The sequence below is a fragment of the Astyanax mexicanus genome, chromosome 1, assembly GCF_023375975.1.
Source record: "Astyanax mexicanus isolate ESR-SI-001 chromosome 1, AstMex3_surface, whole genome shotgun sequence".
Classification (NCBI taxonomy): Eukaryota; Metazoa; Chordata; class Actinopteri; order Characiformes; family Acestrorhamphidae; genus Astyanax; species Astyanax mexicanus.
Genome location: NC_064408.1, coordinates 77,655,995 through 77,673,675, shown reverse-complemented (window position 1 = coordinate 77,673,675; position 17,681 = coordinate 77,655,995). Strand labels below are relative to the sequence as shown.

General features: G+C 38.1%; 1 protein-coding gene across 6 annotated transcripts in view; it reads right to left on the bottom strand.

Annotated features, from left to right (window-relative positions):
• The window catches only part of mthfd1a (methylenetetrahydrofolate dehydrogenase (NADP+ dependent) 1a, methenyltetrahydrofolate cyclohydrolase, formyltetrahydrofolate synthetase), a 39,504-nt gene extending 22,217 nt beyond the window's left edge, over nucleotides 1-17,287 (bottom strand). For 2 of the 6 annotated variants that reach the window (XM_049483569.1, XM_007258215.4), the window contains exons 1-14: nucleotides 16,608-17,287; nucleotides 16,345-16,475; nucleotides 15,245-15,356; nucleotides 13,759-13,843; nucleotides 13,212-13,271; nucleotides 11,331-11,384; nucleotides 11,005-11,141; nucleotides 7,741-7,841; nucleotides 5,504-5,640; nucleotides 2,729-2,840; nucleotides 2,514-2,641; nucleotides 1,520-1,614; nucleotides 1,246-1,419; nucleotides 496-632 (exon numbers count right to left, since the gene is read on the bottom strand). In XM_049483569.1, coding sequence (XP_049339526.1) covers nucleotides 496-632; nucleotides 1,246-1,419; nucleotides 1,520-1,614; nucleotides 2,514-2,641; nucleotides 2,729-2,840; nucleotides 5,504-5,640; nucleotides 7,741-7,841; nucleotides 11,005-11,141; nucleotides 11,331-11,384; nucleotides 13,212-13,271; nucleotides 13,759-13,843; nucleotides 15,245-15,345 — 1,321 coding nt within the window. In that variant the 5' untranslated portion in view covers nucleotides 15,346-15,356; nucleotides 16,345-16,475; nucleotides 16,608-17,287. Of the gene's footprint in view, nucleotides 1-495; nucleotides 633-1,245; nucleotides 1,420-1,519; nucleotides 1,615-2,513; nucleotides 2,642-2,728; nucleotides 2,841-5,503; nucleotides 5,641-7,740; nucleotides 7,842-11,004; nucleotides 11,142-11,330; nucleotides 11,385-13,207; nucleotides 13,272-13,613; nucleotides 13,844-15,244; nucleotides 15,357-16,344; nucleotides 16,476-16,579 lie in introns of those variants that run through there. The other 4 variants (XM_049483572.1, XM_049483573.1, XM_049483577.1 and 1 more) reach the window with 4 other exon arrangements.
• Between the last annotated feature and the right edge of the window lie 394 nt (nucleotides 17,288-17,681).

Below are 17,681 nucleotides of genomic sequence, written 5' to 3'. Positions count from 1 at the left end.
TGATTATATTATGTACTGTAGATGTATAAAATGGATGAATGTCCAAAATCTTTGCACTTTTACATTGAGCATCGCTTTTCTTGTTTTATAATGCTTAGACACATTTTTTTTAAGATGATGAAGCTCTGCCTGTCTTTGCCACCTTTCTAGATTGACTCTTTAACGTGTTCTTTTTATAACTCATATCTTACGAGTTATTTGCAAATTGCTCATATTGCAGCCACTTAGTACCACTTATTTTCCAGCTTTTTGTGGCTCTCTCATTCTTTTTAGATGTGTTGCTGCCATCAAGTTCTAAATGAGTTTATGTTTTAATCCTAATGATATACGTTTTATGTTGTACTCTGAATAAAATATGCATCCATATGATTTGCACAGCACTTACCTAAACTACTTAAGTTACTGCTTAAGTTACATATTCATTTAAATACACAATGAACCTTCATATTAAGGAGACTTCCTATCACTTTCCATCACTGAGGATTTAACACTTACCCCTGAGATCAAAACTTGATTTTGGGGAGGGTTGCTGCAAGCAGGCAAAAGCATTGATATTCAGATGGGCTCCTAAAGCTTGTGCCAACCCAAAAGTGATGGTTCTCCGGCCTTCACCAAGCACAGTAGGTGTAATTCTGATCAGATAATAAAAAATAAAAAAAACAACACCACACAGTTAGATACAACATTTAAATATACTTGCATATATGTTATTTTCATTTACATCACTTCATCAGATATCAGAAGTCCAGACTACTCACTAATGTTTCAGAAGAGATAGATTATCTATTTAGAGTGAGATACCTAAAGATCCCAAAATTTCTTTTACAAAGATTTTCTATGAAACATTTAATATTTAGTATCATTAAAAACATTTTTATACATTCTTGGATAATTCCTATCAATTTAAACATAAAACTCCAACAAAATGTTCTATGAGCAACTGAAAAAACACTGATAGTTCCACAAAGAACCATGTTTGATGTGTATATGGTTTAAAATACTTTTTGTAGGTTTAAAAAACTTAATGGTTTAAAAAACACATAATGGAAAGATGTTATATGTATTTATGGGCTTTTCCTAGGGACAAGCTTATTCACAAGTTTAGGCAGTCTAATGTAGTTTTGGCATCATGCAAAAAACAATTTTACCACACCTTTTTTTGATAAGTGTGTAAAAAAGGCTTTCAATTATCTGGTTAAGATTAGCCGATGTAACCCTAAAGGTCTAAATATATTTGTGATTTACCCAGTGACCACCACATGTTTCCCATCAGGCTGTTTCTTCAGGCGTTTTAAGACGTCCACTCGGACCTTCGCCCTGCTCCTGCCATAGGGCTCCACCTCGTTTGAGAAGAGACCCACTTCTTTGGCTAGTTGAGCTATAGGTTTTCTCTGGCACGAGTGAGAGATCTGGAAATCACTGTATGTGATACAATGATGAAAGCAAAGTTTTTAATTTTTTATCATACATTTCCGTTCATGGTCATGCTGTTGAAATGAAATTATGTGTGCTATAATACCTTGGCTGAGGTTTCAGAGGTTTGGCTTTTCTGTAGGAAATCTTCCACTTCCCTGTGTACATCTGCAGAAAATGCTTAGCACTCTGGACTGTATTCTGGTGAGGATAAATGTTGTTTATATAAGGAAAGTGAGATACTGTTTGCACTTTACTATTTTTTAAGATAAAGTAAGATTAATTAAATATATCATCTTGCTTATATTTTACAAAATATTGCTTTGTAATGTCTGTATTGTGATATTGTGCACATTGTATTGCAAAATTCTTGCCAAAGCACAACCATATATTCTGAATATTTTTATTCCATTATTAGGCACAAAAGAAAGTAACACCTTCATTAGCTAAACAGGCAAATATTTCAGATGTTAAAAAAAGAATAAATACAATTAATATTTAATGCAATATATTGAATTGTAACCTATATATTATGATTTTTTTTAGCCAATTATTAGGCATGTCTTTAATACCATTCTATATTAAGGGTTTTCTAAATAAACAAAAATGAGTGAAAGCAAATATGCACTGGTGGAACTCCAAGGTCCCACCATTGAGTTCTAAAATTTTGTTAGTGATAACCTTTACAGAAGCGGTATAAGGAAACAACAAAATCGTTCAGATGTTGTGCGAATGTGAAATGCAACAATTAGCAAAATTTGACTAAACATCTTTCTGTACCCAGACACTTGTGCAAAAATGATTCCCTTTATAGCTCTGTCATATTTATTGTTGTTGGATAAAATTGATAATAGTATTTTATGACACTGACACAATGATAATAAAATAGCTTATACCGCACTTTAAAATATACCCTATTTAAAAAGAAATACACTTTATTCCTAAAAAAAATCAAGCATGTGTAAATATTATAAACCAATAAAAAAGTGTAAAACAAAACCAACATATAGGCAATACTGAGATAGCAAAGATAGTATGTTAAGTTGTTGATGTAATTATCGTGACATTTAAAAAAATATCTCTCTTTCTTGGTTTCCTACCTCCATCAGCATGACAACAGTCATAGGCCCCACTCCTCCAGGGACTGGGGTGATGTATCCGGCCCGCTCTTTAGCTGAAGGGTAATGTACGTCCCCAACGACGCGTGTCCCCCCTGGCTTGCTGCTGTCTGTAGACAGTAAAGACATGAGCTAAGGTTCCAGATATACTCCACAAGGAAATGTTTAAAAAGAGCCTCTGAGGAAAAAAGAAAGACCTTGGATGTAATTGATGCCACAGTCAATGACCACTGCACCCTCCTTCACCCAATCACCTTTCACCAGCTCTGCCTTTCCAGCGCCCACCACCAAGATATCGGCCCTCTTCACCTGTTGAGACCATCAGACTACAGTTAGCTCATCTCATACTCATACCTTCTTATTTGTACTTGAAAGCAAGTTCTAATATATTTTACCAGCGGTGTAACAGCGGTTCTTAATACTGGTCCTTTTTTTAAAACATGCTAACAAGTACAAAGTTTTGTTGAATAACCCACCTCCATTCACCCCCAGCATTCCAAAATACAGCACTTTAAGCCAATGCTCCCCACAGGCTAATATTGTTAGCAATAGGGGCATATGATTGGCGATGTAAAGAAATCACTGTTTTTACACCATTAAAAAGGCTCTAAGTAGCTCCACACTGCATTGGTAGACACACTGGACTTTCAGGTAGTTCTCTGGGTGCCACCAACTTGCAATTTAGTCACAATAAGTCGACTCACGACCACAAAGGAACAGGTAGGATATGGCATTGCAAAATTTCAGTGTTCAGTGGAAATGCATGAATTCCAGATGTTGCTGAAAAATCAAGCCAAGTCAAATTTATTTATAAAGCACACTTAAAAACCACAAGGGCCAACCAAAGTGCTGTACAATACAGAACAAACAATTAAATGTATAAGACTAAATAACAAATAAACAAAGCAAACAAGATTCAGATTATCCCTGGACATACAAATAGAACTAATAGAACTTACTAAACCATTGAAAGGCCTGAGAGTACAAGAACGTTTTTACATTAGACTTAAAAACCGTAATGGTGGGTGATGCCCTAATAAAAACAGGCAGAGCATTCCACCGTTTGGGTGCTGCAACAGAAAACGCTCTGTCACCCTTTGACTTCAATTTAGATTGTGGTGTAGGGCTGCCGGATATTGGAAACTTTGACATCGCATTGTTTTTTTTTTCGGCAATTTATATTGCCATATTAAACAATGCAGGACCCGTGACAGCACCAGCCCCGCCCCCACCCGTGCACCGTCTCACGACAGAGATCAGAAACCGACCGAGAGCCAAGTCAGAAAAACAACAATAATCAAGCATTTAATTGGCCTTTTAAAAGGTAGGTACACATTTTTCTGTGATTAAAATCATCAATTCAGCTGTAACTGGAAATATCTGTGCTAAATGGTGCAGAACTGAGGTGCACAGCTTTGGACAGGCTGTCTGCCGCTGCTTAAAACCATGTGGAGGTCATGCGGTTAAGGCCCTGTCCCACTGCGATTGCGTCTAAATATCCACTAAAGTACGTCCAAATTTGGACGCAGTTTAGTGGATATTTAGTGGATATTTAGACGCAATCTGGACGTAGTTTAGTGGATATTTGGACGGCACCATCCAAGTGGACGTAGTTTATACGTTGCCGTCCACTTTAGACGCAAAAGTGGTTTTGGTACCTCCCAAAATTTTCGGAATAGACGGCGACTAATATGGACGTAATTTAGTAGATATTTAGACGCAGTACGGACGTATTTTAGTGGATATTTGGACGGCACGTACAGGTGGACGTCGACGTCCATAAAAATATTTTTCTGGCGTCCATCGCTTTTCCACACTTTCCAAGATGCCAGCCGCTAGACGGCCGCCGCCAAGCGATTTTCCGAGGAGGCAGTTCCAGCTCCCGAGGAACCAGCTCCAGCCCCCGAGGAACCAGCTCCTGAGGAGATGGAGATTGAAGAGAGTGGAAGTCGACGTCCAAAGAGTGGAAGTCGACGTACAAATTTGGAAGTCGGCGTCCAACTTCAATTTAGACGGAATATGGAAGTAATTTGGACGCACTGCGTCTATATTTTGGACGCAGCGCGTTCACTCAGTGGACGCAGTGTTTTCTGATAAATTTGGACGTACTTTAGTGGATATTTAGACGCAATCGCAGTGGGACAGGGCCTTTACCTTGTGTTTGAACTTAGGACTTTTTGAGCTAAATATGGCTGCAGAACGTCAGAGATGTATGGTGGAGACATGCCATTTAAGGCTTTAAAAACAATTAGTAAGACATTAAAAACTCAAAAATCTCTGCAATATTCATGAATTTCCTCTGAAATAATTTGTAGAAATAATTTTGCCATCTGTTCCCCAAACCTACCAATTCATTCAGGCTAATTAGTCGACTTATCGAAACATTTCAATTTCGGTGCCCAGAGAACTATTTGGGGTTACTGTATGAATAAACAGTGTTTTTAATAAACTTCCTGTACACTTTTAAAGTTTTCAGTGCCTCATTTTAAATGTCAGGGTCCTCAGAATTCTACCGGTTCTATGAAGTGTGGAGCTACTTTGAGCTTGTTAATGGTGTAAGAATAGAGATTTCTTTGCATGGGTAACGCTATGCCCCTATTTTGGGAAGCTGGGGGTGAATGGAGGTGGTCTATTCGACTTTTTTTTTTTTTTAAGTTCTTATCATGTTTTACTTCATCCCAAATCCATTTCACCCTGGATTTCTCCTTTAATACATCTGATTCAATAACTCTTATTACTTATTCAGAGGAGTGTTATATAGCATGAAACCCCAAAGAGATGTGTGCAAGAAAAGGATTACTCCAGTACCACAAATGTCATCACTGTTTTAAATCTAACTACTGATCTATTATTTGGTTTAAATTACAAGTACAGTGTGTTGTGATACCAGATTATACATTCATAAAAACACATAAATCTTTGCTTTTGTATGAGAAATGCATGAAAATAGAGAAAGTGTAGAATATCATCACTTGTTCAGCAAGGTCTGATGTCTTGGAGTGACAGCTGGTCACAGTTGCATGGTTCCACAAGAAGAGATCATGCATAGGAGCTCCAACAATCTTACTGCGCCCAACGACAACCACAATCTTGCCGGCCACTTGCAGACCTGCACACAATATCAACCCGAGACTGTTCTGAACTCAGCACTCATTAAATAAAGGTTGTACTTTTCACATTGGGTTTTTAAGTCATTTGTATGAAACAGGAAATCTAAACAAATTTATAATGATAAATTCAAAATATGTCCAGAATGACAAAAAAAACATTATGCAGAATTCTTCCTATGTCAAAAGTGATGATCGGCTTAGTGGACTAAGACACAGACACTATGGCCTTAGGATCATGAGTTTGAATCCCAGTTCATGCTGCTTCGCCATCAGCAGCTGGAGCCTGAGAGAGCAGAACTGATAATGTTATTTCCCGGTGGGTAGATGGTGCACTCTTCCCTCATCACTCCCAGTGTAATGCTGCCTGGCACAGGAGTCTGCTAGATACTGTATCTCATAAAAAAGTGAGCACACTCCTCACAATGTTGTAAATATTTTATTATATCTTTTCATGAGACAACAATAAGGATGACACTTTGATACAATGTAGGCTTGTAGTAGCTTGTATAACCTTGTATAAACCCAATTGAGCACCTCTGGTGTATCCTCACATGCAAGGCTGAGGAGCGCAAGGTCTCTAACATCCACCAGCTCCGTGATGTCACCAGTGGCAACCTGTGAAGCTCTAGTGAACTCCATGTCCATGAGAGTTAAGGCAAACTAATGGAAAATAATGGTGGCCACACAAAATATTGACACTTTGGGAACAATTTGGGATGTACTCACTTTTTTAGCCAGAGGTTTAGACAGTAATGGCTGTGTGTTGAGTTATTTTAAGGGCACAGCTAATTTACACTGTTATATAAGCTGTACACTGATTACATTACATTGTATCAATGTGTCATATCTTCAGTGTTATCACATGAAAGAATATAATAAAATATTTACAAAAATATGAGGGGTATATTCACTTCAGGGAGATGCTGGGAATATGGCACATTTTTCTAAGTGTGTTGGCTGCAGAGTGATGTAGCTTTGGCAGCAAAAGAAATGGTGACTAACTTCACATGTTTTAGAGAAGGACGCTTTTTAGTGTTGGGCCGAGTCCTAATAAGGGTAGGTTAAGCCAAGCAAAATTGTGGAGAAATTTTTGTAAAAATAAAAATGAGGATCAAATCCATTATAATAGGGCTGTGCCATATCATGTCAAACGCAATAATTTCGCTAACATTTTTAAATATTGTGAACAACTATATACCCTGAAATATTGTGCAATATCACCCACCCCTAATTATCACATCAGGGTACTAGTTTTTTTTTTTTTGCTGTTTTTAGCAAATAAAAAAGTATTTTTGTTCTCATTTCCCATTATATGTCTACTAAAGACAGATTATATCTGTTCAGTATTATTTATTTTACTTTAATCCTGGATATATGGAGATATATGGAGTGCATTATTAGGATCATGACATTCTGGATCATTGACTTCTGTTACAAATCTGATAAAATTCTTGTACTTTTTAATATCTCAGTTAGGGGTGTTCCATGTATGTATTGTATGCAATAATAACATTTCATTTTAATTTTGTTGCAGTAGTGTATTCTCGAAATATATATATTTTTTAATTCAGTGTTTTGTCATATCGCCATAAGAATCATTATTGCAAAAATGCCATAAAATATTGTGATATTATTTTAGGGCCATATCGCCCACCCCAACATTATAACGCAGTTACTTGTTGGTTGGTGAAAAACTTGAAATACTGATTAAATTTGGTGTGTTGTTGCTTTTAATGTTTAAACAAATATAAAAACAACAAATGACTAATAAGACAATTATTTTCTAAACTTCTGAATAGTAGGTGTACAAAGAAATGTTATTCTAGTCCTTATGTTGCTATACACACTTTATTCATCCAATTCTGACTTATTTATCACCGGTTCGTTTTGGAATACACAGCAGCTGTTGCCCTACTGACCTATTGACCTAATTATTATTTGAGATAACAATAACATTGTAATGGCACTGTAATGTGAGTTTCACTGGTACAGCTACATAATGCACAAGCAAGATGAGATTTGTGCTCAAAAATGTAATGTGACAGTTTGTATATATGGCAATGTGTATTGTATAAATAAACACACTGACTGCTTCTCACCTGTCTGCTTAATGAGCTCCATGCAGCCATTAGGAGTACAGGGGATGAAGCAACTCCTCAGATCTCCACGAGCCAGCTTCCCTGCATTTATACTGCTCAGACTACAAGAGAGACACAGACAAAACCACCATGAGTGTTTCTGCAGATTACAGGAGGGGCTGGAAATGAGTTGGTATGTGTCGGCACCCAGATGTGGAACGCCGGAACCATTTTGCAACAGACGTGACTCATAGAGACATATACAGAGGCGAAACAGGTTGCTATAATTACTGCGCTATAAATACAACCTGCAAATGGAATTATTGCTGGGTATTGCTAAAATAAGCTTTATGTAAACGACATTTAACCATAACCCATTTAATCAGCTGTTAACAGACCAGTATTTTTATACATTTACATTGAAATTACACCCAAAAATAGATCAAATAAAATTGTATTATGCAGGAAACATACACAGTGTGAAGGGCTCACATTTAATACATCTGTAATAAAGTAAAGTATGCTGAAAAGGCCAATATAAAATAAAAGACAAACAAACAAATAAACAAGAACTGTTGTGATTTCTATTTTTAAAGCCTGAGAGACATTTCATTGCCTCATTCCTTGAGAGCTCCCTTCCTGCTTGTTTCAAAACCAACCTAACACACCTCTTTCAGTCAATCAGAGCCTTTTGAAAGAATAAATTAGATGGATCAAGCAGGGTGGATTAGGGTTGGATCTACACACTGCTTGGTATGGTAACCAGTGGTCTAGAGCAGCGTTTCTCAACCTTTTTTCTATCACGACACCCTTTAAGTATATGCGAGATGTCAAGGCACCCCTGTTTACGGGGGGGGGGGGTGGCGGGGGTGGTGCTGGCGCAGTACTTCAGGTGAGAACGGGGGGGGGGGGGGGGGGGGGGGGGTTGGGTGCTGGCGCAGTACTTCAGGTGAGAACGGGGGGGGGGAGGGGGGGTGCTGGCGCAGTACTTCAGGTGAGAACGGGGGGGAGGGGGTGCTAGCGCAGTACTTCAGGTGAGAACGGGGGGGGGGGGGGGTTGGGTGCTGGCGCAGTACTTCAGGTGAGAACGGGGGGGGGTGCTGGCGCAGTACTTCAGGTGAGAACGAGGGGTGTTGCTGGCGGAATATGAAATAAAATAGCGCGTGCATCGCGTGGGGGAGGCTGTATTCGAAGACAGATTGCGTCACAGCTGCGCAGTAATACACCGCCTCTGTGGGTCGCATCCTTCGAAGTATGCTGCCTGTGAATTGGGACAAACCCCGACACGAGCTGACTCTGGAAAGGAAATATGCACGTGAGGCGCAATATTTTGACGGCACCCCCGATGAAGCCAGACGGCACCCTGGTTGAGAAACACTGGTCTAGAGATTGGCATAAGTTGTGTCACAGTTAAGTGTGAAGTTGAGGCTTCTAATAAAAAAAAAATCACCTTAAAAGTAGGAAGAGATACAAATTTCAGAACGGAATTGCACTATTTAGGGTGAAACAGAAATATTGAATAAGAAGCATGTGAATAATATAGGCTATTTTAGGCCAATGCCTGAAGAGTGTGTAATTAAGTGATCATTTTAAATGTATTAAGTCATCAGTGATCATTTCATTAAGACTACCTTTGGTTTGTGTGCTTTTCTGTTTCTGTCCTTTTCTAAAGCTGAAGTTGCCTAAATTATGTGCTAGGAGCTAAATATAAACATTATATGTGCCAAATAGCATTACATATATATATATATATATATATATATATATATATATATATATATATATATATATATATATATATATATATATATATATTACATTTTTATTAATACTATAACTAATACATAGAGTTAATTAACACAGCTAGCTTACAAACAATGTAATCTGCTCTTTTAATTTACCAGTAGTCTTCCATATGTTCATAGTAGTAGTAGTAAATAGTTTATTTATTCATATTTATATTTTCCCCAAGCTAGCACACCTCTGAGCTTCCAATCCAGTTATAAACTCTGTAACAGCTGAACAAGCAAAAAAAAAAAAAAAAAACTTTTAGCTTTATTATTGTTTGGCCAAAGTTAATATTTACACCACACCTAACTCCTTCACTAGTGTTCACAGATAGCTGTAAGCTCCAACAGCACTGCATGAGAAAGCATAGTGTGTATCTATTCAGCAGAAACTAAATCATCATATATTGGTGATATGTACATTCTATCTATTTTAATGAAAGCTCCATGCTAATGTTGGATAGGATGTAACCTGGTTTCTTGCATGCTTGTGGTAGCTATGGTCTGCTGAAATGTGAAACAATATTTTTATGAACTTTTAAGTACATCTCAGCCTCCATAATGTTGAAATTAGGCCAAGTTGTTCTCAGCAGTGAGTGGATATGTGAGCCAAATGAACTATGCTAGAAGTAGTTCTGTTAGATCACAGCAGGGTGGTATGCGTGTCAGGTGTTCTGGCTCAGTGTTTGAATTTTAAATTGGAAAGCATTTTTCTGAGGAAGGAAACGTTCAGACCTCAGTATTGTTTTTGAACTGTTGCAGTAGGCTAACATGCAAATGTATTTAAAAGAGCTGACACTGCCAATAACATGAGAAGGCTCAGACATACTTTTATTACAAACCACCTTAAAAGTATCTTAACAGAATCTAAATCATTTTAAAAATATATTTTTTTTACAGTTTTTTTAACTAAACAGCTAATTAGCAAGTTCTTTATAAGCAATTGAAGTATTAGGCTGCTTTCACATTGAGCATGTAAAATATCCCGCTGCTCGGTGTTGCAGGCGCGGGGTCAAACAAAGCTCTAATGATTTCTACTTTTGTGTGCCAGGCTTCGGCTGAGATTTAGCACGGCCAATCACAGATTAGACAATTTGCTGTCTGCAAACAGCCAGCTACTACACATGCGCACATGCTCCATCAAGAGCACCTTCCATTTGTGTGTCCAACTAGCAAGTTGCAACCGCAAATACTGCAAGCGGTGTTGACAGCCGCTTTCGCAGACATGAGAAATGAGCACAATGCAAACTGTGCTGAGTGTGAAAACAGTCAGCTTCAGAGGAAAAATGCTAATTTTGTGGCCCAAAAGGACCTTAGTTTTAATTCGCTACACATATAGGGCAATTTAGGAAAAATATAATTTAAGCCACATTTTTTCCAAGGAGAAGAATTGTCAGGAATTATTAACTCCTTAGGCTCTCTGACTTTATTAGACCCTAAGGATTACTAGTCAGTAAATACATTCAAAGGAGTGCAAATATATAACGTAATTTCTTACCCATCGACATCCTTCTCTGGAGTCACAGCATTGGTCATTTTATCTGCATCAATGGGGTTGACTGAGTCCAGTGGCAACTGGATGATGAGACCATGGACAGCTGGGTCTTCATTTACCTGTTCTATAGTTTGTAGTACCTGAGGAACACAGCCAAAAAAATATATATTCCCTGGTTTCTATATTAAAATGTATCTACTGGATGGTAAACATGAATTTATTGGTTGGTATTTTCTTCTCTTAGTGTGATCATAATAACTTCATGACATGACATATTGTTGGGTGTTTCCTGTCAAACAAGTCCTTTTGATGTTAGCTGTAATCCTTACTTCATCTTCTGTGGCAGTCTTTGGAAGCCTGATGTGGCTGGCATTAATTCCAATCTACAGGTGTCAGAGAAAAATTGAAGGAAGAGAAGGAAGTAGAGTCAGCAAAAACTCAACAGGACTACAATTATAGAATCCCAAATAGGCCTGTCATGCTTAATGTGCTTGGTTGATATTCTCACACCCTTCCCTGGCCTCGCTGTTTATCATTGCTCTGCTTGTTTTCCTCCCATGTGCTCCTTCTTCATGGCTTTGTTTTTTTTTTTTAATCTATGCTCTAGCTCCACCCTATCATTATTGTTCCCACCTGTGTCTTATTCATAGCCCTGGGGCATCGTGTACTAAAGGAGCGTTTGCGCAAAAACATTGTGTACGCCATATTTCATGCTCACGGTCAGATGTACTAAATGTGACTTTAATGTGAGAATGTGCGTTTCCCCATGGCACTTTCGTTTCAGGCATGTGTATGTTTTTTTGTAGGTATGTATTGTGTTTTTGTCATTTGGCAACCCTTAGAGACGATTCATTGAAATTACAACTATTAAGATATCCTTTACAAACACATTTTTATAAGCCATTTATGGGTAAAATAAAGTAAATTAATCAGACAATTAAACAGTAAATTAATCAGACACTTTCATTGGCTTACTAAAATAATCGTTCAATGTGTTTCCACTTAGTCTAGGATTTATAAACGTGCATAAAATGTTGCGCTGGAGTTGTTGGAGATGGCAGCGTTGGCATTATTGGAAAATATTGCTAAAGGCAAAATTCGTTGAGAGCGCAATTTCCGTGACCATTATGGTTTTTTGCCCATGCTGATGATTGGCTTCTTGGTAAGCAACTCATTAACTCAACATTATACTCTGCATAATTGAGGTAGGAGTCATGGCAGGTGTGACGTGTTTGTGCACTTGACCTTAATTTCAAGTTGATTTCGATTTATTAGAGAAAGTCTGTGGGATTCTGCCTACGCACGGTTTGATACATACAGATTTTGAGCGTATTTAGTAGGAAGTCCACGCAAGTCTTAGTACATGAGGCCCCAGCTCTGTCAGTATCATCCCCAGTTGTTCCTTGTCTGTTTCAGTATACAAGTACCCCCTTTGCTTTAGTGTTCCTTGGCTGGTCTTGTGCCTGTTTCATGTCAGTTTGTGGTGCTTGTTAGCTTGATTAATTTGCATTAATTTGCATTGCTTATTTAGTTAATAGGGTGTCTTATTTTGTTTTCAATAAATATTACCTGCAATTACGTCCACCTCCAGGCCCAAGCTCTCACTGTGATAGTTACATTGTCCCAGAAACAACAGATAACCAATATAATGATGATATAATAACATGATGATGCAATTACACCATTTTACAAGACAATACAGTTTGGGAGGTACACACTTTTACCTCCCCATGCTGCAGTCCACAGCTTGTATAGAGGCGTGGTTACTGAGTCACTGAATCAATACAATCATATACAATATAACTGGCTAAAGTATTGCTTAACCACATTAAAAATCTTTGGGATGTGCTGGAGAAGACTTTGTGTAACATCTGCCATCATCAATGCTGCAAGATCTTGGTGAAAAATTAATGCAACACTGGACTGAAATAAATCTTGTGATATTGCAGAAGCTTACTAAAACTATGCCACAGTGAATACGTGCTGCAATTAAAGCTAAAGGCGCTCCAACAAAATATTAGAGTGTGTGACCTTTTTTTTTGCCAGGCAGTGTAACTGGCTAAAGTATTGGTGAAGATCAATCATGTAAACAAACATGCATTGAAGCACAATAATAATATCAAGGTCAGCTAAAATGATTGAGGTCATATCCATATACTGAAATACAGGTTGGTAATGTAAATGTAGTGACAGGCCTAATACTAACCTACCTCAGCTGCTGCCCTCAGCTTCATACGAATATAGAGGTTGGAGTCGTCTCTGTCTCCAACCTAGAGCGTGAACAGTTAAATGAATTCATTCATTAATTGTAATTAAATATAATATCAATGAAAAAAAAATAACATTCCATCTGTGAATTCTATATACTATAATAAATTCTAGATTAGATAAGGGTGTCAATTTCAAACAGGTCCTACAGGGAAGGGACTGACTGTGCACAGCAAAGGGTCCAACGGGAGTTGCAAGCTAAAATAATGCAGTTAGGTTTATGTCAATCCATTTATTTTCCGCTTTAAATATGCTAACAAATATTCTTGCTCATTTCTATCCACATTTCATACAAAATTATTAGTTAGAAGAAAAAGAAGAAGGAAATAAGAGAGAAACTTTACCATGTGATCATCTGGAGAAGAGACAAAAGGGAAAAATGAATAGAGATGGAGGGTGTGTAAGAAGTGGTTCAGAAGAGAAGAGATTATTCGCCTCATTAGCTTCACTGCATATTTCAGAGAATATGAAGATCAAAGGACAACTGACTTGTAGCACCACTAGGCCTGGTCTAAAGCCAGGCAGTTGACTCTTCATCTCAGCAACATTCTTCTTCAGCTGCTCCCTCACCTGTCTTTGCAAAATATACAACAATACATATTTAATTACATACAGAATATAAAGTATAACATATTATATGTGGTAAAATGTTCTATAATTCGTATTAAATGTGACTTAAACGTGAGAAAATGCGTTTCCCCACGGCACTTTCATTTAAGGCGTTGCATTGAAATTACAACTATTATGATATCCTTCTCACACACATTGTAATAGGCCATTATTGGGTAAAATAAAGTAAATTAATCAGACAATTAAACAGTAAATTAATCAGACAATTTCATTGGCTTGCTAAAATAATTGTTCAGCACGTTTCCACTTAGCCTAGATTTTAAAGATCAAATATTTAACAGCCTCTACTTTACTGGAAAGGCTTTACACTCAATGTTGGACCATTATTTACGTGCAAAGGAACGGTACTGAGGTCATGCTGGCTAATTAGTTCTGGTTAAAAAAGTTCAGCCCCATCACACAAGAGAAAGCCTTTAAAAGAATGGGTGTAAGTTGCTGTAGTGATGAACATTTAGATACTAGATGGACATAGAGCATGTATGACAGTTTAATTCTGACGACTTATGTTGAGTAAGGCTACGTATAAAAATACTGTGTACAGATACTTTACATTGATTTTGTTTGTATTTGTGCACATTCCCTGAAAATGTATAAATACAGATTGAACAAATCAGTTGCACTGAAAAATGTGGGGGCAATGTAGCCAATAGTTTAAGCCAAACATGGCCACTGCCATATGGACAGAACAAATGCTGGCAGAAAACAAAATCATGATGATTTTTTTTACACTAGTTTACACTATGGCTGACATTTTAATCTTTTTTGTAGTAAGAACCTCATCACAACCAAATCCACTAACAGAGAGTATAACTACTGTATTATTCGCACTATAAAGTAGGGGTGGACGATATGGCTCTAAAATAATTTCACAATATTTCAGGGTATGTTTGCGATATTGATATACTTGGAGATATAGGCAAACAGAAAAATAATTAGTTAATTTCAGGAATATAGTATAATAGTTCAACAGTATAATCATAATGTGGCAAAATAAATAATATAGCATACAATATAATGCAGCAAAAAATATTGCAGAATATTTAGTGCATGCATATAAACTGCAAACTAAAATAATTATACAATAAATACACTTAAAGCTTTACAGTAAATAATAGACTACTTTTAAGACAGGACATCCCTATAATCACGATATGGATTTTTAATATCATGATATTTCTGTGTCACGATATATTGTATACGATATAATATTGCCCACCCCTACTATAAAGCACACTTTAATTTCCCAAAAGACTTCAGTGTGCCTTTTAATTAGATGGTCCTTATATATGAATTTTACCAGTATTAGGACATTAAATCATAGAGGCTCAAGAATGCTCCAACTCACTGTGATATCTTGTTGCCTGAGATGATGGTTGCTATGGTGCGCTGACTGTCCCAGCATTTTAGTGCTCCATATCGGAGCCTCACAGCAGTGAGAGTTAGCATGTCTAGCTGCCCTGGAGAAGAAGACAGGGAGAGACAGGCAGTTAGGTTAAGGGAAGGGCAAGACATTTCATATTCATGTTATTACACAATTTCCCAAGTAATTACAGGATCAGGCATGGAATTAAATGCAATTATGTTTTATTTACAGTCTATATCAACTTTTATTGTCTCTTTGTCTCTTTCAATGTTTTAATGTTAAAATATGATTAGAAAAACATGGATGGTCTCTCTTTTCTTCAAAATATTTCACTGAATTCAAATCAAAACAATATAAAATTATAAATAATATTCCTTTAAACTGCTCTTGACAAAAATTCCCTGCTGAAAAACAGCATAGTCAGCTCAAGCTGGTTAAGATTGCTGGCCATTTTAGATTATACAGATGACCACAACCAAGTACAACCAAGTTGCCCATCATGTCCAAGCTACTGATATAACCAAATTTGACAATGCTGGTCATGCCCACCAACCCACTCAATTATGCTGCTAGATACTGGTATAAACAAACTTGACTGTGCTGGTTGACAGTATGACCAGCAAGACCAAGCTTGTTGATCAGCTATTTTCAACAAGGTCAAGCTGGTTCACCAGCAAGACCAGGTAAACTATGCTGGTTGACCAGTATGTTGAGGCTGGTGGAACAGTATGACCAGTTACCAAGCTAGATAAACGCTAAAACCAAACTTGGCCAAGCAGGTCTTGCTCGTTAACCCACTCAATGATGCTGTTCAATCAGCAGAGATTTTCTGGTCTTGCTGGTCAACCAGCTTGTTCTTTTTTGATAATGCTGGTCATTCTCATCAACCCACTCAATGAATCAAACGAGAATCATTGATGGGTTGGGTTGACAAGCATTACCAGCAAGAACAAGCTGGTTGACCAGCAACACTATGCTGGTTGACCAGCATTGCCAAACAAATTAACCAATTTGGTTGACCAAATTTGTGCAACATGCCCTATGCTGGTGCTGGTCATGACCTGGTTAATCAGCTAGCTTACCAGCATAGGCTATGTTTTCGTCTGGAACACTGGCTTTTCAAGCAGTTTGACCACTGAAGCCAGCTTAGGCCATCTGAAAGCAGCTACAGCTGGTCTTCAGCTGGAGTATTCAGCAGGGTAAGGGTAAGTTTCTGTAAAAAGAAAAAGATGAAAGCTGTAAAGCAGCAAAATAAAAAAAAAGTGCATGTAAAAGAGGAAAGCATAGGAAAACACAAGAGTGGAGCACATGTTTTACAATTCAGTGTTGCAGCCCCTCTAAGCACCTTCTCAGAGCCCCTCAGAGTGTTGTGCAGTGGTGTAGTTGACTGACTCTAGGAGCCTGTAATGTCACTCTTTCCTCTCTACACAGCTCTCTTCTCCTCCTCCTCCTCCTGTGTGGGTGAAGACTGCCAGGCCTCTGGCTGGGGTCCTATCTCTGGCTTTTTCCGCAGCATACCAGTTTGCTCCGGACAGCCTGGGAAAGCAGTAAATAAAAGACTTCTGTTCAGGCCAAGGCAGGCTCACACACCCTTGTGGTTGGGCCAAAAACAGAGAGAGGAAAAAAAGCAGTACTGCCACCGCTGGAGTAGGGGAAGTGGGCAGGTCCAGACTGGCTCACTCTCAGCCAATCAGAGAGCTGTTGAGCTGTGCGAGAGGAATCCCTGGATCTTTGTAGTGAGTTGTATTCCCGAACGCTTCATATCGCTTTCCTTTTTCACTGCTGCAACCTGCTCAGTTTCTCAAGAACATGTCTGCTTGTGAGGGGGCGTGTCCGGATGACTGGGCGGGGCCTGGCCTGGCTGGGTTTCAGTGGTATGAGCTGTAGATCAGCTGCAGGTTGGTCCTGTGGACTCTGCTGAACAGCCCCGCCCCCTCTCTGCTACTGCAGGCAGCACGTGAAGGACGGCCTCCTGTACACTGCTGGCTGCTGTCCAACCGCTGAGGAGGGAGTTTCACTCTTTCCGCACTATTATTACTAGAAACAAGCTTAACATACTGCAGAGGAACACTTCTACTACCCAGTGTGATAGGGGAGACCAGTGTCGACTGTAACACTTCTATGATTTTTCCAAAAGATCAAAACATATTTATACTGGAATAGCCGATTTTCTATATTATAAACATCAAAGTGTCAAACCATGTGTTTAAGTGGTTTATAAAATAGGTATAAAGTACAAAATTGTCACTCCACTTTTATTATCTCCCGTTACAAATGTTCCTAGTCTCCCCTATTAAGTCAAGGTTTAGGGCCAATTTCAACCCCCTGACCTACCACCACACTAGTGTTAGGGCTAATTACAAACATATATATGTGTGCAAAAAATAAGAGACCACTTAAAAATGATGAGTTTTTGATT